At 48.8% G+C, this 22,676-nt stretch overlaps 2 protein-coding genes across 4 annotated transcripts; one reads left to right on the forward strand and one right to left on the reverse strand.

Moving 5' to 3' along the window:
• Window positions 1-75: 75 nt before the first annotated feature.
• VPS26B (VPS26 retromer complex component B) lies at window positions 76-15,080 on the forward strand. Its single transcript, XM_048827179.2, has 6 exons — window positions 76-1,444; window positions 6,270-6,426; window positions 8,573-8,737; window positions 10,118-10,293; window positions 11,042-11,184; window positions 11,741-15,080. The coding sequence occupies exons 1-6, from the start codon at window positions 1,222-1,224 to the stop codon at window positions 11,885-11,887; spliced, it is 1,011 nt and encodes a 336-aa protein (XP_048683136.1). The 5' UTR covers window positions 76-1,221; the 3' UTR covers window positions 11,888-15,080.
• Window positions 15,081-15,690: 610 nt separating this feature from the next.
• On the reverse strand, window positions 15,691-22,581 carry THYN1 (thymocyte nuclear protein 1). 3 transcript variants are annotated; one of them, XM_048827180.2, is made up of 8 exons: window positions 22,439-22,581; window positions 21,110-21,193; window positions 19,784-20,013; window positions 19,125-19,193; window positions 18,228-18,320; window positions 17,100-17,195; window positions 16,041-16,191; window positions 15,691-15,924 (listed from the first exon to the last, which is right to left on the reverse strand). In XM_048827180.2, the coding sequence occupies exons 2-8, from the start codon at window positions 21,150-21,152 to the stop codon at window positions 15,881-15,883; spliced, it is 726 nt and encodes a 241-aa protein (XP_048683137.2). In that variant the 5' UTR covers window positions 21,153-21,193; window positions 22,439-22,581; the 3' UTR covers window positions 15,691-15,880. The 3 variants fall into 3 exon arrangements, with proteins under 3 accessions (XP_048683137.2, XP_048683138.2, XP_048683139.2); XM_048827181.2 differs by having other exon boundaries at window positions 21,110-21,219; window positions 22,439-22,564; XM_048827182.2 differs by lacking the exon at window positions 18,228-18,320.
• Between the last annotated feature and the right edge of the window lie 95 nt (window positions 22,582-22,676).

Raw genomic sequence — 22,676 nt, forward strand, 5'->3', positions numbered from 1 at the left:
AGCCAATGCGGCGGCGCGCGGAGTGAGCCCCGGAACGGGGAGATGGCGCCTGCGCAATGGGAGGAAGCGAGGCCGGGCCGGGCGGCGCTTGCGCAGAGCGAGGCCCGGCCCTGGAGGACAGCTCGAGCGCAGCTAGTGCCAGCCAGCCGGGGCAGAGCGCGAGCGCATCTGGGCTGCGGAGCCCCTCGCACCCAGCCCGGAGCGGGGTCCGCATCGTGCGAGCTCCGAGCCCGGCTCCTGCGCCGCGGGGTGACCGCTGCGCTCCGTTCGCCCTGCGGAGACCACGGGGACTGAGCGCTTGCCAGCAGGGCCTCCCAGAGCACCCCCTTGCCCCCACAGCCGGGGCCCCTCCCCATTTGCACCCCCTTGCCCCCACAGCCGGGGCCCCTCCCCATTTGCACCCTCTTGCCCCCACAGCCGGGGCCCCTCCCCATTTGCACCCTCTTGCCCCACAGCCGGAGTACTCTCGATACCTTCTCGCTGGGGGGGACCCTCCCAGTTGCACCTCCTTCCCCTATCAGTGGTGCCCCCTGCTGCATTGCACCCCCCACACACACACACCCCAAGCGGTAAGTGCTCCCTTTTCGTTCCCCAGCACCCCACACCCCTTCCTGAGTAGTGAAGGTAAGAGGCAGAAGACCCCCCACGGGGTGCACTGAATCCCTCGGTCTCCAGCTGCCAAGGGCCCTTCCTTGTAATTCATCTCCGAGCAGCGGCTGCAGACTCCATGGGCGACCTTTATGCTGCAGCCCTTTCCAAAACAGCAGCAGTTCCTTAGGCTGTTACATCGCCCTTTTAAGCAGCTTTCTAGACCCTCTCTTGGTTGCATTGGACCACCCTTCTCTAACTCCCCTTCCTAAGCAACAGGAGCCCTCTAGCACTCTGAGGTTACTCTATCCCCGTCCTCCAGAAATATAGATCCTTCTAGTGCTTTTGAGCTGTATTGAACTCTCTTCCATCCTGAAGTCACTCAGCTTGCTAGGATTGAACCTCACCAAGATCCTTTAGCATTACAGTCTTCATCCCTAAAATTGGATTATATCCACTTTCCTTATCTGGGTTTCTGTACTGCATCCATTGCCATCGTATTTGAGCCCCTTGAAGAAAACAAAATTCTCAAACGTTGCCACTCTTCCAGTGCTCCCTGGAGTAGTACACGCCATTCCCCACAGCAACCCCATTAGCCCCCTCTGGGATTGTGCCTTCCTCCCCAGCAGCGAGATGAGCTTCTTTGGGTTTGGGCAGAGTGCAGAGTTGGAGCTGGTGCTGAGCGATGCGGAGAGTAGGCGTAGGGCTGAGCACAAGACTGAAGAGGGCAAGAAGGAGAAATATTTCCTTTTCTACGATGGGGAGACAGTATCAGGTCGGGTCACCCTCACCCTCAAGCACCCAAACAAGCGGCTGGAGCACCAAGGCATCAAGGTGGAGTTCATTGGACAAATTGGTGAGCGGGGAATGTGGGGGTGAGAGTATTGCATGGTGTATTGCCAAGGACTTGAATTGGGAGGGGTGAGGGGCGTGGTACTTTGTACCAGCATGGCGGAGTGGGTTGGGCTCACAGCTTCCTAAAGCTTGCTTGCAACACATTCATCCGCCTGCCATCCTGTAGTGATTCCTCTGATTGGAGTCTGATTGCTCTTTCCCTTCTGAAATTAAAAATGAAACCCCTTCAGTGAGGGCAGCAATACATAGCAGTGCACTGAATGGAGTTTTATTTATTTGTTTTGCATGGCTAATTCCTCCAGGTTGCAAAAAGAAAAGGAGTACTGGTGGCACCTTAGAGACTAACCAATTTATTAGTCTGTTACTCTGAATCCTCCAGGTGGAATATACTTAAATGTTAACACTGGCAAGGTTCTGTCTCCCATTAGCCTAGGAAATGGGTAGTTACAGTGCATCCTGTCCTTGGAAATTGGGTTATGATCCCCAGCGTCTTGTAATTACGCTGAAAAGTCCCTTGATTATCAGAAATTATTTTAAATCCCCTCTTAGGTTTGGACAAGCCATGTGTTCTGTACCCTAGAATCTGTGCAGAAGGGAGGTAGTTCCACTCCTTTTTCAGGTCATTGTTCTCTCTCATCCTGTTTTCCTGTTTCTGCTCATTCAGTGACCTGAGCTCTGAAATATATAGAGAGAGTTTTTTAATTCAGATTCAAACCTTCAGGGTTGTTGTTAAGTTTTAATATCTTGCCAGCAGCATCCCTTATAGTGTATAAGATGGGTTCTTTATCATGCTCCATCCTTTTTATTAACATGTTGCTACGTCTCTAGCTGCATTTACTGTGCTATTGAGTACATTGTGTGTGATGGGAAGGGCTGCTGTGGGAGGTAATGGTTATATTGAGGGCATGAGGCAACAGACCAGCTGGTGTATGTGCACATTTCAGTTAATGAGCTATGCCCCAGAAGTGAACTACCCTTGTGGGTCAGCTTCCTTTCCTTTCAAAGCTTGCTGTCCCCAGCTCCATTGATTCTGCTCACCCTGTTGGGGTGGCCTAACCCCCTTATCCACTTGAAGTCATCTGATATCTGAGCTGTTATTCCTGTGATTGCGGTTTGAATTTGGCAATTTTATACTGTGCAAACCAAATTTAGATAAGTGATTCCCTCCCCCCATAATAGGAGGGAAGGTGCTTGCCTTACCCACTATGCCATTGGTATAAAGAACTAAACGTTTTGTGGACTCATCTGAGTTTGAGTGAAAAGAAGTGATAAACCCTAGAGTAACTTGCACAGTTTTTATTCGTTTATTAACTCTGTACCATGCATGTGTGGGACTTTTCAGACAAGACCTTAAATCCAGGGCCCTGTCTGCTCTAAAAATCTCGGTAGAAGCTGTTCATCTGCACATCAATATGATCAACATTTTCAACTTGAGATGGATAACATTTCCTTGCAAATCCCTTGGCACAGAAGATTAAATTGATGTTTTTCCTCACCCAGCCCCACCACCTTCACTTCATTTCTCTTCTGATTTTCTCCACTTGCGCCACATGTTACACTTCTGGGGTCAGAGAAAGCACATAGCTAATTATATATAAACAGGCCCCATTATCAGAAAACTGGATTATAACCTGCCTCTGGGTTTAAAATCTCCAGAGTAAACTCAGCATGAGCTTTACTCTCTGCTCCGCCACTGACTCGCTGTGCATCCTTGGACAGGTACTCCACCAGTCTCCTTTCCCTATTTGTAAAATGGGTGCTTAGGTTGTAAGCTCTTGGGGGAAGGCGGACTGTTTTTTTGCTCTGTGTTTGTATAGCATCTAGCGCACTAGAATCTCGGTCCATAACTAGGGCTTCTAGATGTTATGATATTCCAAAAATAATATTTACCGAGGAGTTTTGAAGACTGATTGATTTGCTCAGTGCTTTGACTTCATGAAGCACTACATAAGTAGTACGTGTCTATTACAGCTACAAAGAGAGTTTTCATAACCAGACTTGAGGTCAGACTTGTACTTGGTTATACTACCTTAAACAAAACAAAAAACAGCCCCAGTAGTCTGAAAGATGGTATAACTGATTGTGCTTTTATAGCACCTTCCATCTCCAAATGCCTCATATTAGGGATTTAGACTCTCAGAGGTGAGGAGATAGGCATTACCCCTATTTTACAGATGGGGATACTGAAGCACCGAGAAGTGGTGTGATTTGTTTAAGATCATAGGGTCTGTGATGGATCTGGGAATAGAATCCAGGAGTCCTGTGTCTGATTCTCTGGTTAACGTCCAGGACAGTTTCCCCTCTGGATGGATGGATAGTGCAGATTCCTTTAAGGACATCAGTCTGTCTGCAGTGACTGTTCTCTGAGATCATCCTAAAAATGGTAGATTTAAAAAAAAAGTCAGAATGGAAAACTATGGCTTTGTTGAACTCAAACTGGGGCTTTTTTCTAACGTTCGACATGCTGATGTCTTTTTAAATATGAAGAATCCTCAATTCCTCCTCTGAAGGTCAAAGTGCTAATCTCAGCCCCTGGGCAGTAGTTGCTGGGAGCCTAGTACGCTGGCAGTCTGTTTTTTCCCAGTTTAAACTCAGTCATTGCTTTTGGCCTTGTGCTGTGAGATGAGTCCGTGTCTCTTTGTATGTCACTCCTGCATTCCTTCCCCATCACATAAAGGAGCATCCCCTCTCTCTCTTTGTGGAGGTGTATTGAATGGAGGGATGCTTTATTATATGATTGTATTACATTAGTGCGCAGAGGATCCAACCAAGATCAGGGCTTTGTTATGCTAGGTGTTATACAAACACAGTAAAGATCATTCTAGCCCTAAAGAGCTTCCAGTCTAAAGAGGTAAGGTGGACAAAAGGGTGGACAAGACAAAGCGTTATTGCATATTTTACAGCTGGGGAGATTAGGCACAAGTAAGTGACTTGTCCAGGGTCACGCGTTGAATCTGTGACAGAGATGGGAGCTGAACCTAGATCTCCTGAGTCCCAGGCTAGTGTTCTAACGACAAGACCGTCCTTCAGAAAGCCTTTGCAGCAGGGTTCAGTGGACATGTGATAATGTTTGACCTTGTCTTAGCTGTGACCTCAGCTCCAGATTGTAAGAATTAGGGTTGCCCAAATTTTTCCTAACCAAAGGGCTGTATTGGCAACTTTCTGGGAGCACACCATACAGGAAACTGGAGTAGAGTGCCTTTACCCTTATGTATAATAGCGAACTGAATACAGGTCCCCTGGTGTGTCACTTTCTGTTATCTTGGATCAAGATGGAAAATTATGTTTGAGGGGCTGTAGTTCCTGTGGGCCACTTTATATTAAAGATGGTCACTTGGTCACAGCTATGCTTGGAGAACTGCTGGAACAATTGGGAGGGCACAGGAAAATGTCTGCCTTTTCATCTGCAGCTGGTTTGAGCAACTCTTCCACACAGACCCTTGTTCCCTAACATTTCCCTGGCCAGCCATGTAGCCATCATAGAACCACCAGCTCAGCTTTACCCCTTGAAGATGTGTTCTCTGTGTGGTCATATGCTGTGTGCTGGCATAGTGTGGAACTCAATGGACTTCTTAACCTTTTTTTGTTCCCTGGAGCTAACGGGGCTACCTCTGCGCTCACTGCTGCTTAAACTTTCTTTGAGAGACATGAGCAATGATAGATTGAAGCCTCCTAGCCCCACACTTCTGCTTTGTCTCTGCTTCCCCATTTTGGGGAAGTTTTGGGGCTTTGTTTTTTTACTGGTTACAAGTCCAGTGCCTCGACCTTGAAGGTGCGGATCTGCAGGAAGTGATGAAAGAAGGGATGGCACTAGCTGCTGATTTGCTCTGTGATGGTTCCTTGTCTTTGCAGGTAATCTGGATATATTAACCTTGATTACACTGACCCACGTAGATGTTCTGGTTTGTTTTTATAGGTAGGAGTAAGTGAGTAAAGCTGAAGAGACATCATGAGAATCTCCGCTCCTGCTTTCTTTGTCTCCTCTCTCTTTACCTGCTTTCATGGGAGTGGAATATTTACTGACCTACTCAGCTATTTTTGACACCAGTCTATCCTGTTCCCTTACCCGTGGGTTGGATATTTTGTATGAGCTCATGGGATATCTTATTTCTTCTCTACTTGTACAATGGAGGATGACTCAAGTAATTTAGGAGGATCCTCAAGCAATTTACAGATACTAATGTAGCAAAGCAACCCTCCAGGGGATGCACAGCTGACCCCATTTTACTGATGGGGGTGGGGGGGAAGCAGCATACGGAAGAGGGAAGTATTGAGGGTGTCACAATAAATTAGTGGCAGAACCAAGAATGGAACCCAGGAGTCTAGGTTTGCTAAATCGAACCATTAAGAGAGCACTCCTTTTGTTGTATTGGACTCTGTTCATGCGCTTGACAGAGGAGAATGTAAGCCACTGTGCGAACATGGGCTGTCCAGTGAGGGGAACAGCACTGCTGATTTCTAGGGTGAACAAACCAATCTGCAAAATCGGGTTCTCGTTTTTACTGGCACTTCAAAATGAGCTTGGGCCCGTTATGGGTCAAGGACCTAACTGTGCAGCTCTACTCTTTAGACCCTGGCTCACTCCTCTCATTGTGTATCTGGCCCAGTTGGGGCTGGATGAAGCATGGCCCTTTGTGTTTGAACCTCAGGATTTCCAGGGAGGCCTTCTCTCTCTGGGAAGTGGAGGAGAAGGGATAGAATAGGGAAGAGGCTTTGTAGGGGACTGGTTCCTTTCTGCCATGCCCATTTCTTGCAGTTCTTCTCCCAAAGCTGACCTACTCACAGAAGAGCGAGCAGCACTGCTTAACCGAGTATTCTCTTCCTAGAGCTCTACTATGACCGGGGAAACCACCATGAATTTGTCTCTCTAGTGAAGGACCTGGCCCGTCCTGGTGAGTTCACCCAGTCACAGACATTCGACTTTGAATTCACGCATGTGGAAAAACCGTACGAGTCCTACACGGGGCAGAATGTGAAGTTACGGTGAGTCTCCTCCCGCTGTCGGGTTTCTCCCGGTCCCAAGATTCAGCCTTCTCCCTGTGCATTAATTTTCATGCAGTGTCTTTCTAGTAAGAGAGACAGTACCAGGTACCCCAAATGAACACACACCAACAGATAGTACAGCAACACAAGGGTCTAATGCCTGTGTCTAAGAGTCGAATTGGGAAGAATAGATAGAACTACAATCTATCTTAAATATAATAAGGAACAACTGAAAATCCAGTAGGGAACTGTCAACTTTGACAGTATGATAACATAGGGCTAGTCTACACTGGCAGCATTAAAGCTTTAACGTGGCGTGTGTAGTCTCGGCAGAGATCTCCCAGTGCTCTTAAAAAAAAAAAAAAAAAAAAAAAACCCACCTCCATGAGGGGCGTAGCTCCCAGCGCTGGTGTGCTGTCTACACTGGTGCTTTACAGCGCCGAAACTTGCTGCGCTCAGGGTTTTTTTTTTTTTTTCACACCCCTGAGCGAGCAAGTTGCAGCGTTGTAAAGGGCCAGTGGTAGATAAGCCCATAGACTAGGGCCATGGGATATGGGTCTTGCCTTTGAAATCCGTGGGAAATCAGAGCTGAGGCGTGTTAATTGTTTAAAAGGGGCATGTCATTGAAAAGTGATTGAACTGCTGTTAAACTAACCATTTTCTATCATTTCAAAACAAGCTGACAGTAACTTCTGAAATCTGATTCCCCAGGCAATCCAGCCTGAGCTGTTTCCCCCCAGCAGGGAGGAAGTACTGATAAAATGCTATTCCCAGCTGAGAGGGGCACCACACTCCCAGTTAACCTTGCAGAGGGAACAGAGCAGTGATGATAATTTCTAAAGGTTGTTGAAGAAATTAATTTCTAATCTGTATCTTGCTAGTAAATAGAGAGTTATCTTATGCCTGTGTCACTGGACTCTCCCTTTTAAACTGAATTGTGGCCCTTCATGTGTGTGCATGTGTCTTGAGCCCCTCAAGCTGCTGTTTGTGTGCGGGTCACAGTATAGTCCCATTTCATGTTTAAACATTAGGCCATGGGGGTGGATTGACAGTTCAGATACTGTGTGTGGGATGCCTAGAAAATCTGTGGAAAATCTACCAACTCCTGTGAACGCCACACGTTTGAAAAGGGAGGTCTCGACCCTTTTTGTCGTTCCTCTTTCTCCCCCCTCTTCAGAAATCCACGCTTCTCTCCCTGGCTTCCCCTCTGTTCCTCCAGTCTGCAGCTACTTCTTTGGTAGCTCTCGTCTGTGTTGCAACTGCAGTTGCGCCCGCCGGCCAAAGGCTCTGCGCCTCTGATCCCTGGCTGAAATGGAATGTTCGGTTCTCAGCGCCTGTGACGATGGAAAGCAGCGCTGTCTTGGGACAGCACGTCAAGCGCTGAGTGCAGTTCCAGCAGCTGTGCAGCGAGCTCAGTAGTAAAATGCAGCCTGTCGTGGCTTCTCTTGTGCATGTGGATCATGCTTGAATTGCTCCTTCTTTTTTTCCTTTTTTCTTCTTGTTTAAAAAATAAGGGAAAGCAAAGTCTCTTCTGATTCCCAGATGCTTCCAATTTATTTGGCAATAAAACAGTAATGTCTGGTCATTTGCTTCAGTCTCCAGCAGAGTCAGTTAAATGTGTTTCAATAGTCCTGTAATCGGGCCTGCTTATTTTAATCGTGGCTTAGATGCAAAGAAATGCCTTGCTGACTTGCTGTGTTTCACAAATTGTAAATCCTATTTCAGATTTGGGCTGTCAAGATATGCTGTCACCTTGAAATCTAGTCAACGAGTCAAATGCTGGGGCTGCATTTAAGAGGGCTGGATAATTTTAAGATCAATATTTAGTTACCTAGGTGGTGATTAGTGTACTCACGTCTCATGCTTTAGGGCAATAAGCCATAGGGTTCAGGCTGGAACGTCTCCCCTGTGTACAGCAGCGTACAATTGCTCAGGTGCACTACAAAGGACTTTCACCCTTCTTCTAAACCATCAGGTATTGTCCACTACAGGAGGCAGATTACTGGACTAGATGGACCAGGTGGTCTGAGTGGCTCCATCAAAGCCCATGTTCCTCTCTCCTCCACTCTAACACCTCCCTCCATGGCTTTTGCACCCTTTGAGGTAGTCTGCAAGGGTTCTAATGGATGAGGTGTTCCCCTTGCAGGTATTTCCTCCGAGCGACCGTCAGCCGCAGATTAAATGATGTGGTGAAGGAGATGGACATTGTCGTGCACACACTCAGCACCTACCCGGAGCTCAATTCCTCTATCAAGATGGAGGTGGGAATCGAGGATTGCCTGCACATCGAGTTTGAGTATAACAAATCCAAGTAAGTATCCTGAGAACGGCTGCTGAGTAGAACTCCCTGCATGAGAGGATGCAGCCTGCTGGGTAGGCTGGGTGGGACTCTTAGGGCATGTCTCCACTGCACCAAAAAAAACCAAACAAAATACCCCACAGCTGGCTCATGCCAGCTGACTCAAGGTCGTGGGGCTGTCTCATTGCAGTGCAGACTTCCGGGCTCAGGCTGCAGCTCTGGGACCCTTAACTTGACTAGATATGCAGAGGCAGCTCCTGTTGTAAACTTTAGGTGGGGCCCTGTAATTTATCTTAGCTCTCCCTGTTCCCTACTGTGGATGGCAGGCTGTTGATTGACGTGCTGGGACTGTTCCTGCTTTAGATCTTTCCCCTCTCACCACCACCCTGGAATGTGCTTTATCCAGACGGAGGCATCTGCACCCACATACTGAGGGAGGTGCATAGAATTAGGATGAAAGTGGGTTTATTTTACTCAGATTGAGAACTCCCATTGTTCTGAGTCCCAGGTGGCCCAATGGCACAGCTTCTGCTGTTTGCCAGAATGGTGTGATTAAATGTGGGACTATGTGGCTGTTAACTCAGGCACAGAAGTTGGAAATTACCAGTTTAGGCTACATCTAGTCCAGGGGTGGCCAATCTGAGCCTGAGAAGGAGCCAGAATTTACCAAAATACATTGCCAAAGAGCCACAGTAATCCATCAGCAGCTCCCCCAGTACTTCCTGTCCGCCGGCAGCCCTGCCGATCAGCACCTCCCCCTCCCTCTCCGTGCCTCCTGCACACCGCAATCAGCTGTTTCGCAGTGTACAGGAGGCTCTGGGAGGGAGGGGGGAGAAGCAAGGGTGCAGCAGGCTTGGGGGGGTGGGGGGGCGGGAAAGAGCCTGAGCCTTGGGGTAAGGGGTGGAGTGAGGGCGGGGCCTGAGGTTGAACATTGGAAAGTCGGCACCTGTAACTCCAGCCCCAGAGTCAGCATCTCTGAAAGAAGCTGCATGCAGCTCCAGAGCCACAGGTGGGCCACCCCTGATCTAGTCCATCCTTCCCACCCAGTCTTGGAGTATCCTCCAGCAGGGTGTTGTTTTAAATTACCTAAGCAGTTGCCGCTGGGAGACTTGGATCTTGTTGCTGGGAAGTTCTTATGAATGTCCAGCCTAAGATGTCATTTCATCCAATAATCCCACTCAGACTTGCTGATGCCCAGAGAATTGAGCATGAATGCAAAGTTACTGCTTGGAGCAGCCCAGAACGCATGGCTGGGGTGCCCATGGACTCTGAAGTGTGCCCTGAGGAGAATGGGGAAGTGTCTGACAGGCACATTCCAGCTTGTCAACTTGTTTCCTGCTCTGTTGTGTAGAGACCAAAACTGATCTTGGCTGTCTTACCTATCCTCTCAAGGTACCACTTAAAAGATGTGATTGTTGGAAAAATCTACTTCCTGTTGGTGCGGATCAAGATCAAACACATGGAGATAGATATCATCAAGAGAGAGACAACAGGGACCGGCCCCAATGTTTACCACGAGAATGACACAATAGCTAAATATGAGATCATGGATGGGGCACCTGTTAGAGGTGAGAAGGGGTGGGGAACCATTTACATTCCTCTCCTATAATCTTTGGAGGTCCAGAGCTTGTTCTGCACCATTAATTTTTGCTGGAGTGTGGGACCTACTGTGAGTCCCATAAAGTTGTCGTCTATCTTCAACTGAGTGCCTGTTTTCTTGTGTGGTAATAGCTGGCTCGTGCATCCCTCTTCACTGGTGAATCTCATGTCAGCTTACAAACGTGGGGGAAATTGAGGCACGTTGCTGGTGTCTTTAAGTCTCCTAGCAAGTCAGTGGTACAGTTAGGAATAGACTTCCACTGCTGACCTGGGCCTGGTCTCAGAACATAGCACTGAAAGGTGGTATCTTATCTCATTGCCAATCCCCCGAGATATCTGGTCTCTCTGGATGATAGTGTTCAGCAGTGGGGACCTGCAGTTCTGTTCTAGAGCTCCCATGTCAGTCGCTAGAAGGAATGTCGTTCCATTCTCTTTCTCCTCCAATGCTGTGGGCAATGAAGGGAACCCTGTGGTATTGAAGTGGAGGAAGGACGCTTGCCACAAAGGGCACGACCCTGCTAAGGAGTAAGCATGCTCACTGCTATTCTGTAGGAGCTGAGGGCATTCGGCCCAAACCCCATCCAGCAGTGGTAAGGTACGCCAGACTCAGGCGCAGAGTTGCAGGCGTTAGCTTGCTCTGGTTTTACCTTATTGAGCCGGTGCTGTCCTTGTAAGATTTGAATCAGTATGTTGTGCCTACGCTCATGCCTTTTGCAGGGGAGTCCATTCCAATCCGACTCTTCCTGGCGGGCTATGAGCTGACGCCCACTATGAGGGACATCAATAAGAAGTTCTCGGTGCGTTATTACCTCAACCTGGTGCTGATCGATGAAGAAGAAAGGCGCTATTTCAAACAGCAGGTGAGAAAGGGTGGGACTTGGCCGTGCGGTGGAGTGCTGCTTCAGGCACTCCATTATAACTCACAAGAGAAGAATGTGGGGCAGCCTGGCTGGTGATGTGGGGGAAGATGTTCCTCCCAGGGTACCCACTGGAGCCAAATCATTTGGGGGGGTGGATAGAGGATGCACCTGTCTATCTGGGTCTGTTAGGGATGCTCCTCGGAGAGGGCTTATCTACCGTAATCCCCCTATCAATTCTCTGCGCTGCATTAACCATGGCAAATGTCGCCCCACATATTGGGACAGACCTGGCAGCTTGTGGCTGCCTCTGGCCCATCCTCTGAGGAGTGCTACCATCCAGCCTTCGAGAGGTCTGCACTGCCTGGGCCCCTCTCTTGAAGCTGGAATGGCCTTTCCCAGCTGAAGGATGGAGAGTGGAATAGGCCAGCATATGGGGATGGATGCAAGTTACTGCTCCGGCAGCTTAGGCAGACGTTCAGACCTATGAGTACATCCTGGGTGGGGCCAGCGTAGCTGCTGCATGTCCTAACAGGTCCTGCTGTCTGCGTTCTGACAGGAAGTGGTGCTATGGCGGAAAGGAGACATTGTGAGGAAGAGCATGTCCCACCAGGCAGCCATTGCCTCTCAGCGGTTTGAGGGGACATCCTCCCATGCTGAGGCCACGACCCCCACCCAGCCTGCAGAAAACAACAGCCGGCAGTGAAGGGCCCTGTGGAGCGAGGCTGCTGCAGAACCCACGTTTTCCAGGGCCGGCAGCAGCAACGAGGGGAAAAGAAAACATTTCACCAGAGACTTATGAAAATCAGTATCAGTTTTTTGACTTAATTCTGATCTTCGAAGGACCAGTCGGGTGGGGTGGGGGCAATGTAAGCTACAGCAACCACGGCACAAAGTTGAACGTACCTCAGTGCTCCCCAACCTCCTACGTTCCTCTGGGGTCGGCTGCTTTTACACATGCAGGGGCCATTAGGCTGCCTGGCTTTCCCGTTGCCATGAGACCCCTTCAGCATGGCAGTGGGGAGGCGGGAGGGGAAATTTTGATGCTCCTCCTCGGCGGTAGGTATGTCCCTTTGGGCATGTAGGAAGGCATTTTGCTGCCATCAAGAAGCCCTTGTGAGGTGAGTGGGAGGAGGGAGCCCGATGAAGCATTTCAGCTGGAAGGCGGGAGTGTGCATGTGCGGAGTTTAGGCTTGAAGTGTAGCCTGCCTGATGGGTTCTCCTTCCCCCCCCCCCCCCCCCCCCCATGCTGTTCCTGGAGTCTCTGCTGCAAATCGTTATATAACTAGTTGAATCAGCCCTGTGAATAGCAGAGCCAGGTTGTGCAGCGTAGCAGATGATGCTGCCTTCGTGTCCTTGCCTTGGGAGCTCATGGATGCAGCTGTCTGTGGAATTGACAGGCATATGGATACTGTATAGGGCAGATGAGGTATGGGTGAGCTAGCGGAGCTGCTAGGCAGAGAGTCTGGGAGGAAACCGTCCAGTGAAAGAGAGCACACAGAGCCTTGATAGTCTCGCCTCCGGGAGGTCAGGCTGTAGTTTGTAATCCATGCTGTATGACATAGCCACGCTGGGCCCTGGGAAGCTTGTGTATGCTGGAGATAAAAGAGAGTGTAATAGCACAGCAGTTGTACAGACTCCACATGCTGTGGTGGGAAGCAGTTGCAGTCAGGTCTTTCTAGGAGTTGTACAAGGAAAAGCCTTGCGGTGGCCTGTGCAGCCTCTGAAGTGCTGCTGTAAGTGATGGACTGTTTCCCTTCTGGCTTTCTCCTTGTTTCCAATTTATCTGAATGAAACTCTGCTTCATCTGGCCCTAGGATTCACCCCAGTGGTGCTGTGGTTAAACTTCATGGGGACTTCCCTGATTGGCTGAAAATTATCTGAAAGAGCAGCAGGGTGGGACAGGAGGGGACATGGGGGTGTTCTTTAAATGAACCTGTATGTAAAAGGCTTGAAGGTTACCCCCTGGGCACCTGGGATAAGCTATTAATAGTCCTGGCAAATGGGACACCTTTGTTTAAGGAGCTACTGGCCTGTATGTGCTGCTAAGTGAAGTGAAGCAAAATGGCAGGGTGGCTGGCAAAACTTTCTGCTTCCATACAGTCAGCTCTTGGTCAGTTGGGCCTGATGAGAACAGTAGTGGTGGTGTCTTTGGGCATGAAGCTATCAGGACCTGAGCGTGGGATGTCTTTCACTCAAAATAAACTCCATTTAATCTTTTGAGTTAAGTGGGATCATGAGAATGTACCCGGAAGGGATTCAGTCTTCCTTTAAAGTTCAGAGATGGTCTTTTAGACTTAACTGATTGATGGGATTTGGATGTTCTTCATCCTTTTTAGATCCCTTTCTAGGAAGCAGGTAATAAAACCTCCAACCAGCATATGGAGACAGAAACCTGAACTAAACCAAGACATCACTCCCTCTAACGGGAGTGGTACTGATGGGTTTCCTGATGTTCCGCCAGGCTTGCTTCTGATTCTGGAATTTCCTCTGGTTGGATGTAGGGCTGTTCTCTGGCTGCTGGGAAGTTAAAGCATCTTCTGCAACGTTTGTCTCTGTGAGAGACAGTGCCCTGGTGCCTGTAGTGACGGTGGGGTCTGGGTGGGAGGAGGGTGGTGTTTGCGTCGTAAGAAAGCTGCTGTAGTTCAGTGATAAATGTGTTTTCTGCTTGCCAAACGAAGTTTTATTTTCACTCAGTCACATGTAGGCTATGGTTCTTAACCTAGATGGAGAGTCCTGCTTCATCCCAGGGGATGTTAATTGCCTCTTCTCTGCTGTGAACACTAGTGTCACACCATGTTCTGCACGGTAGTAGTGAGGATGTGTGGCTTACCCTGCCTCCGTATGTGAGAGATCCCTGCTGTGGACTGGAACAGCAGTTTCCTCCCTCAGACCAAAGCACACTCATATTAAAGGCAGCTGCTTTGTTACATCATGTGTAGGGGTAGTGGTGTGCTTTGGGCCTCATGTAGCCAATGAACGTGGACGCTACTTCTGCTCTGCTTCTGCCCCATTGAGAGGGATTCAGGTGTGCCATGGCAATGCACAATCATTTGAAAACAGGTGAGGCTCCCTTTAGGAGACAGTCCAGGTAACAGATGGTATCTGCGGGGCTGAGCCTAGCCCAGCTGCACCCTGACCCACTCTCTCCTTTGCCTCATCTCAAAACAGCCATCCTGAAATCCCTTTGTGCTTGAATACTTCTCTTGGTTGTAGTATGTTGGTGTTAAGAAGCCCAGGGGGTGAACACATCTCTGCATTGGGTGAGTGGTGAAACAGGATCAGTGATGGACCTGGGGAGATTGCCTAAAGATGGAAATCCCCCTCTCCCCAAGATTCTCAGACAGCATTTGCTTGTCACTCTGAGAGGGATTAGTCAGAAATGGTGCATGAGCCAAAATGTTTCCTTTTGTTAACTTTTCTGCACCTCTGTGTCCCCCATCATAGGACTAGGCTTGAGAGTCACCCCTCCCCACCTTTTTACCTTCTCTGAGTAGATGATTCAGCCTGCTTTCTATTATGCCCTGTGTTTGGGGGTGATGATACTTGCCCCATCTATACTGATTGGCTCTTGAGAGGAGAGACATGAACCTTCAATGCCAAGCCCTGACAGAAAAGAAAAAGCCAACTGTTTACTAAGAGGAGCGGGGAGCTATTGTGGCTTTTGCAGTGCACCCCCTGCTGGGTTGTTTTATCTTGTGCTGTGGGTGTCCCCTCCCCTCCAAGCAGCTTCTCACCGGGTGGAGGGGTGCATCGGCACTGAACCAAGCAGTGCGACTTGTAATTTAGCCCCTGCAGTGTTTACATGTTTCTTAATTCGTCTTTTCAGTGGCTGTATTTTAAAATCTGTTTGTTTGCCTCTTGGATTAAAAGGGGCCATTCTAGGCTTTCAGATGCCATGCGTTCGTTTGTCTGGCTTGTTTTACGTTGCAGGTCCAAACTGTCCTGCCCGGCTGGGCGCTCAGCAGGCACCTGAGGAAGGGAGAATGCAGCCTTTTTCCTCACTGTGCTGCCTCCAAGGGCGTGGCGCAGCCGTGCTTCTGACTGGGGAAAGCTAACTAGCCCCCCTTTAAGCCATGTAACGTGCACCCGGAGTTGTGCTGGTGGGTGACTTCTATGGCTACTCCATTCCAGTGGGTGGGTTTTTTTCTCCTTTTACCAGGACCTAGAGCAAGCTCAGGAAGCGAACTTGGCTGTGAACACTAGCCCAGCACAAGGATTCAACCACAGCCCACATCATTCGGTCCCACAGGCGACAGTATTAAAAACCTGACATCAGGTCTTGCGCTCTCCCTGCAGCCTGCTTTGAATGTGGTATCCTTGCTCTTGAGAGATCTGTCTTTCTGCCCCACGGCAGGGTTTGCACCGAGGAGTGGAAGGAGCCTTATGCGTCTCGGCACCGCTTGTCGTAAAGGGAATCAGGAAGGCAAGCTCTTTTTTTTGGTCCTCTCTGAGGTAAAGGGGAGCTGCAAACCCTTCTCCATCCCTGAAAAATCAAGTCTGTCTCACTGACTTTAAAAAAGCTTTATTTAAACATAAGCACGGTGCACCAAAATAACAGTGAATATATACACCTCCTTTTGGTCCGCTCGCAGAGTCTTCCCTGGGGTTGGGTTGAAGAGTATAAATTTGGAAGGGAGGGTTCTGGCTGGACCGGGGGGCACTTTCAGCCTCGATGGGCCCCGTTGCTGCAGTCTGTCTAACTTGGTTTCTCTTCAAGGCTCAAGACGAATTCAAATTCCTCTGGGTGAAGGGGCAGGAAAAGGGAGTAAGAAGAGGAACACACTAGTGTCCTAAGCAAGGGTTTCTCCTTAGCAGGAATCTTGTCAAGACACCCCTAGTAGGGGAAAGGTTCTTACCGTCTGTCAGGGGTTGGACAGAGAGCCTCTGCCTGGTGAACAGTGTCATGTCCTTCAGCAGGCCTCCCGAAGCTCTGTGCACCTGGTAGTGAGCCTTCAGCTCGGACAGGGGGATGAAGCGCTTAGTCATCCGCACAAATTGGACGTCCACCTGGTGAGTGGGGAGACATGGGCAATGAGGGAACGCAGTTGCTAGAAATGGACAAGAACTATTGATGTTAGAGCAGTGGTTCTCCACCAGGGGTAGGCAGAGGTCTTCCAGGGGGTACAGCAACTCATCTAGATATTTGCCTAGTTTTACAACAGGCAACATAAAATGCACTAGTGAAGTCAGTACAAACTAAAATGTCATACACTGACTTGCTTATACTGCTCTCTATGCTATACACTGAACTGTAAGTACAATATTTATATTCCAGTTGATTTATTTTTTACTATGGTGAAAATGAGTCAGCAATTTCAGTCGATGTGCTGTGACGCTTTTTAGGTCTGATTTTTGTAAGCAAGTAGTTAAGTTAGGTGAAACTTGAGGGTAGGAAAGACAAATTAGACTCCCAAAAGGGGTACAGTATTCTGGAAAGGTTGAGAGCCACTGCATCAGAGGAAGGAGTCCATATCTTGTTGGGGGACAAGACGTTTATTAGGGACGTAGGGCTGATGTCTAATACTGCCCTACAGTTGTGTTCTTGTGCTTTAAGAATAAACACTGCCTAGTGTAGACTCAGCTTGGGACTTAAAGGTGTGCAGAGTAATCTTCCATCCCCAGCCACTGAGCTCTGCACTACAGAGAGGCTAGAGGTTCTGTTTTCTGGCAGCAGGGTTTCCAAGTGAGATGGTAAGAATTTTAGGGTATATGGATCTCCGCATCCTCCCGGATGGGGGGCCCAAGGTAGAGCAAAGGAGCAGGGAAACAACTGGAATGAATTCCCTCTCATGACAGAGGTGGTGTAGGTTCAAACAGGGGCTTTGATAGACCAGGGAGGCCATCCGATTCTCTCCCTTCCTCTGCCCACATCAGTAGTGTTCAGAACTGGCTGTGTGTGTAACTTAATACATTACCATGGACCACTTAGGGTTCTCCTTGGTACTGGAGGAATCGTAGTGAGGGTCCTTCTTGTCAAATTGAGTGTGGTCTGGGTAAGCCTCCTTCACAATCTAAAATTAAAAGGGAAGCAGAGTAGAGACTCATGAGTAAGACTTGAGTTGTTGACACCTCCTGACCCACCATAAATGAGAGGAAGGGCATATCAAAAGCAACACCTTTAGCACACCCTTCACTACTATGCTTTACAAATACTATCTAGGCACCCTCTGAGCTTGGTGAGGTATATGCAGTTTCCATATGGGTACACTGAGTCAGGGGTTTAAGGGACTTGCCTAAGGTTGCAGTCAGAACTGGGCATAGAATTCAAGGACCTTACTAATAGCAGTCAAAAGTGCACATCTCAGGGGATCAAGTCACTGAGTGTTGAAGCAGGGCATCTGATGGAACGATCAGGGACTGGGGTTCCTGCACTCTGCCTATACCTCTCATGATCAGCCAGCTAAGTATTCCTAGCAGCATAAGATATGAGGTGTCCATCAAAAGATCCTGATGAGGAGTAATGGGGCAATACTGCTGCAGAGTTGCCAGTTTCTCCCTGGATCTGACCATAGGAGCTCCATTCTAAGGGGATGACATTCTTCTTTACGTTCTCTGCCCAAAGCATTTTAAACAACACTGAGACCAACAACGCACCAGTGCACCACAGTGGAGGAGAGAGGGTGGGCCAGGGCCATGTCACTGGGATACCCATGTACTCTTAATCTTGTAGACCCACAGAGGTCAGATGCTTAAAGTCTGATCCGAAAGACCATCTTCATACACAACTGTGTGGAACCCAGTGGGGCAGATTCTATTTGGACACTGGTGTAAATCTGGCATAACTCCATTGCCTTGTCTGGAAACACTCCAGCATGAAACCAGTGAGATCGCATAAATTGGCTCTGTTTCAATTGGGAAAGGGTGAAGTGGGAGTCAGCTCTGCTGGTCTGTGAACCAGTGATTGTAGGCTCTTCACAACTAATGATTAGGCTACTCTTGCATTTCTCTGGGGTTGAGGTAGGAGCAGGGCTAATGTGCTGCTGTTTCCAATAGACCAGCAGTGAAATATTTCACTGTTGCAAGGATTAGAAAAAGGCTCTCACCTTGATAATTCCAGCAATCCCAGGCTCTTTGCAGTTACTGTGATAGAAAAATGCTTCTTGCCCAACTTTCATGTCTCTCATGAAATTCCGTGCCTGTCAGATGATTAGATAAGAGACCACTGAACTTTGTAATTAAGCCATGAGGAGGGCCTAAGCAGTGTCCCCTATAGGAAAGTTTCAAAAGGCTGTGCCCATTAGCTGCTTAATGAAACAAGAAGGAAGAATGGAAGTGTGGAGAACACTGGTGCTTCAGACCCGCTCATACAAACATTCCTACAAATGTCAAGATATTTTATTCTCTAAGTTCAAGTAAGAAAAAGTAGTAAGACCCAGGGTCGTAGTAGCTATAATGTCTATTGGAATTCAGCAGCTCTGCCATCCTCATTCAGCAACTGCAGGAGTCTAAAGTTCCCGGTTACAGAACAAGCAGCAAAGCTGGTTTTGTTTATAAAGAGACAAAATTGTGCTTAGATTTCCCACTGTACTAGTGTGCCGAAACAGAAAACTACATAGACAAGAAGCTGGAGTCCTGTTAGCTGGGGCTTTGCAGGAAAAAACTGAAGAGGAAAGAAATGAGGGTTGATGTTTGCTTTGAACCTGCATATTTCTTTCTGAAACCAGACAGAAAAATCAGACTACTTTCCAGAGGACTGGCCTGCCTGAATATGTCTGGGGAGATTTTTTTTTTTAAGCCATAGATAATTAGCCAAAGTGCAGAAAGTAGGAACAATTGGTTTAGTGTACGCAGGGGAAGAATTTGGACACAGGGTGAACAAGTCATCTATTTTGCCTGCAGTCTAGCATTTATAAAGAGCTAATTTTTGTTTTCTTGTTTGCAATAGTGATATTTCAATGATGCTGTATTTGCAATCCAGGCCTTCAATCACTGCTCCTTACTTGGTAATTCCTGACTCCATCCCAGCATGCTGTCTGATTGGGTTGAGCCTTTAAGTCTTCAATGCCGAACTGCCCAATCAAAGTAAAAACAGGAGGTTAGACTTGGATTGTCATTTGGATTTGGTGCACAGAAGCCTTTCTTATTGTCTATGTACATTGATGTGTTTCTAGGGCATCTCTCCTCATACTGTCTGGGTTACAAAGCTTTTGGTCCCTGCTTGGTTTAAAGTAAAGAAAGTTAAGCTGCAGAGGCAATGTTTTGGCAGTCTAAGGACCAGATCTGAAACAGAAAGACTTCCTGCTGACCCGGATTAAAAATCCTAGCAGGGCCTTCAACCATTCGTGGTCACAAGGTACATACATTGAGTTCCACACACACTGCCTGGTGTGGCTTTTTTACAGGATCTCTCTGGGCCTGGAAGAGAATGAAATCTGTGTGTGCGCACACCCAGAAAGAGAAGGGTATTTGAGAAGAGGGTGACTCTTTATTGTGAAAGAAAGAAATAAGGTAATTTTGATATTAAACCTGAATCCTATGACCCCACAATCCATAAAGTTTAGACACTAGCCCTCTAGCTAGAAATAAAACAGCTTCCATTCCTCTTCATTCCTGAGCGCACATGCTGGGCTGGTGACAGTAAGGAAGATCCAGTGCTTACTTTCACATCCGCTCCCTTCTCAAACCTGCTCTCCGGCTCTGATTTCATCAGCCAGTGGCTGTACACTTGCTTGCTTCCCTGTGCACTAGGGCAGGCCGCCTTCTTGGTAGCCTTTCCTGTGCTGCTCCCCACGGGCTTTGAACTCCTCTCCTTAGGAACAGGCATCATGAGTTCCTCCTCCTCCTCCTGAATCTTACTTTTGGCAAATTTAGCAGCAGGCCTCTTTTTACCTTTAAAAAAACACAACATGAGTGGAGAAATCAGAACGCATTGTTTCCTAATTTGACAATTGCTGTAAACACCTGATTTATATCCCAATGGGCTTGATACGGGACAACATTTGGCTAGAAAAGAAGTTTTGGTGGATCCCTGCCTCTAGCTTAGGCAGTTGACATCACTTACAAAGATTTCCAGCACATCTGAAATGTGTTCCAAGATAAAAAAAACAGGAGTTTTTACTGTTGGTTGGACAGCTGTGGTCTAGCTATTGCCAAGGTTTTGCTCGTACTGTCATTTAAATATAGGCAAGCCACAGTCTATTAGCTTGATTCAGAAAACTGGCCCTAATGACGTGCAACAACCAGACTACTTTGTACTAACAGATGAGAAACTAGGTGCAGGGAGCCAAACTCTGTGAATTAGCCCATAAGTGAACATACAAAAATTGTACATCAGTGTACTTTATTTATAATCTCCTGCACCTAAAAGCCTCAGAGATACAGGCCTCACTGTGCTTGATGCTAAGAGACAGTCCCTGCCTGAAAATGGTTAAAATCGTAAATAGCATACAGCCAAGAGAGCGGCTAACAGAGGCACAGAGAAAAAAAGTGACTTGCCCAAGTTCGCACAGCAGATCAGTAGCAGAGGTGGGAATACAATGTCCAGTGCCCTAACCACTAAGTCACATTGCCTCTAAGACAGTTGGTTAGTTATTTGATAATACTCCTCTGTTCTAGCAAGTAGGATAACAACAATGCTACACAGTATTTTGACTTAGAGTACCTTTACAGTGGACAATCTAAGAATGCTTTACAAATATTAACAAATTAAATCTCCCAACAGCCTTGCACTGTAAGGAAACATCACTATCCCTTATTATAGAGAGGAGAAAACTCCTGTCAGGTCCATATGGGTCCCCTAGACCATCTGTAGAAGAGAGACGTACAATCTGCAAAATCCTTGCCTATGAGAAGGTGGGCAGCTTACAGGCAAGTACAGGGAGTATCTGTCCATGTTTTCACTATAAACTGGAACCCACACCCAAATATGAGAACCCAACAGCCAAAAAGCTACAGCTGTTGAGCGGGGTAAGACTTCTGCACAGACCTGCCAATGTTGCTCTGCTTCTCTTTTTGCCTTGCGGAGACATCTCTGGCTTCCGTGAACTAGTTTTTCTGCAAGTAGAAGCACCTGTGGGGGGGCACTTGCTGTTACCACTTATTCAAGCAAAAAGAGAAAGAAACCATTCAATTCATTTAAAGAGTTTAAAGAAGTAAAAATTGGTTATTGTGTTAGTATTTTGTTGTGATTTATAATATATATATATATCAGGGATGAAGACTCTCCAATCAGCTGCTCTTCCACTGCTAAACAGGGGAAATTTGTACATATTTTGGCCTTTCTGACAATAATCTGGGACCCTTTTGAGGATGTTTTTTTTTTGGGGGGGGGGGGGGGGGGGGGGATGGACAAATGTCCCCTTTGTTCCCGTCCACCTTCTCCTCCCTCCCACCCCTGCAGCGGACGGGGCGCCAGCTATGCTGCTGCAGAAAGGGTATAAACATTCCCCCTTCTAGGTGCAAGCCCCGGTGTCCTATCCTGGGAGCACTGGATGGTTCTTGGGACAGAGCCTTGCAGCTTTAGGGAGCAAGTTTGAATCCTCCAGTGGTAGGTGTTGGACCAACCTGATGTCTGCTTAGTGAGCTAATGGGCAACTTTGCTGGTAACCACAGCAGAACAGTCATTGCTCCCCAGGCTTCCTCCCACTACCCCACCAAATCCCCATGCCCAGGGCTCACCCCACCCCCTCTTCCCCTATGCCCAGGGTTTGCTCCCTCCTCTACCCTGCCCCCATGCCCAGCGCTTGTTTCTCCCCCCCCCCCCCCCATGCCCATGCCTCGCTCCCTCTCCATCCCATCCCATCCCCTCCCCATGCCCAGGGCTTGCTCCCTCCCCTCCCCTCAACCCCATGCCCAGCGCTTGTTTCTCCCCCCCCCCCCGCCCATGCCTCGCTCCCTCTCCATCCCCTCCCCTCCCCATGTCCAGGGCTTGCTCCCTTCCCTGCCCCCGCCCCCATGCCCAGCGCTTGTTTCTCCCCCCCCCCCCATGCCCATGCCCATGCCTCGCTCCCTCTCCATCCCATCCCCTCCCCATGCCCAGGGCTTGCTCCCTCCCCTCCCCTCGCCCCCATGCCCAGCGCTTGTTTCTCCTCCCCCCCCCCCGCCCATGCCTCGCTCCCTCTCCATCCCCTCCCCTCCCCATGTCCAGGGCTTGCTCCCTCCCCTGCCCCCGCCCCCATGCCCAGCGCTTGTTTCTCCTTCCCCCCCCATGCCCATGCCTTGCTCCCTCTCCCTCCCCTCCCCTCCCCTCCCCATGTCCTGGGCTTGCCCCCTCCCTCCCAATGCCCCGCTCCACCGTCGCCAGGGCTCCCCTCACCAGCTGCGGGGGCAGCAGCCCCTCTCTCTGCGCAGGGAGGGGGGGATACTCCTCCTGGCTGCACAGCGGGTGGGGGTGAGGGCGTGGACCCCGCCTCCCTCTCCGCCTACTGAAGGTCGGCGGGCAATAAAAGTTATGCAAACGTGCAATGCCTTTAAGACCTGCCCCCTGCTCAGCGGCCAATGCGAGAGCCTCGATCCCGCAATGGTGGGGGGACTACAGCTCCCACAATTCCTCA

The sequence above is a fragment of the Caretta caretta genome, chromosome 22, assembly GCF_965140235.1.
Source record: "Caretta caretta isolate rCarCar2 chromosome 22, rCarCar1.hap1, whole genome shotgun sequence".
In the NCBI taxonomy this organism is placed as follows: Eukaryota; Metazoa; Chordata; order Testudines; family Cheloniidae; genus Caretta; species Caretta caretta.

Coding starts and splice junctions, on each gene's coding strand:
- VPS26B (XM_048827179.2), top strand. CDS start 1,222: ATGAGCTTCTTTGGGTTTGGGCAGAGTGCAGAGTTGGAGCTGGTGCTG. Junction 10,294..11,041: donor GGATGGGGCACCTGTTAGAG/GTGAGAAGGGGT, acceptor TGCCTTTTGCAG/GGGAGTCCATTCCAATCCGA. Junction 11,185..11,740: donor GGCGCTATTTCAAACAGCAG/GTGAGAAAGGGT, acceptor GCGTTCTGACAG/GAAGTGGTGCTATGGCGGAA.
- THYN1 (XM_048827180.2), bottom strand. CDS start 21,152: ATGTCTCCGCAAGGCAAAAAGAGAAGCAGAGCAACATTGGCAG. Junction 16,192..17,099: donor AGAACCCTAAGTGGTCCATG/GTAATGTATTAA, acceptor CCCACTCACCAG/GTGGACGTCCAATTTGTGCG. Junction 15,925..16,040: donor TGTCCAACCCCTGACAGACG/GTAAGAACCTTT, acceptor CCCTTCACCCAG/AGGAATTTGAATTCGTCTTG.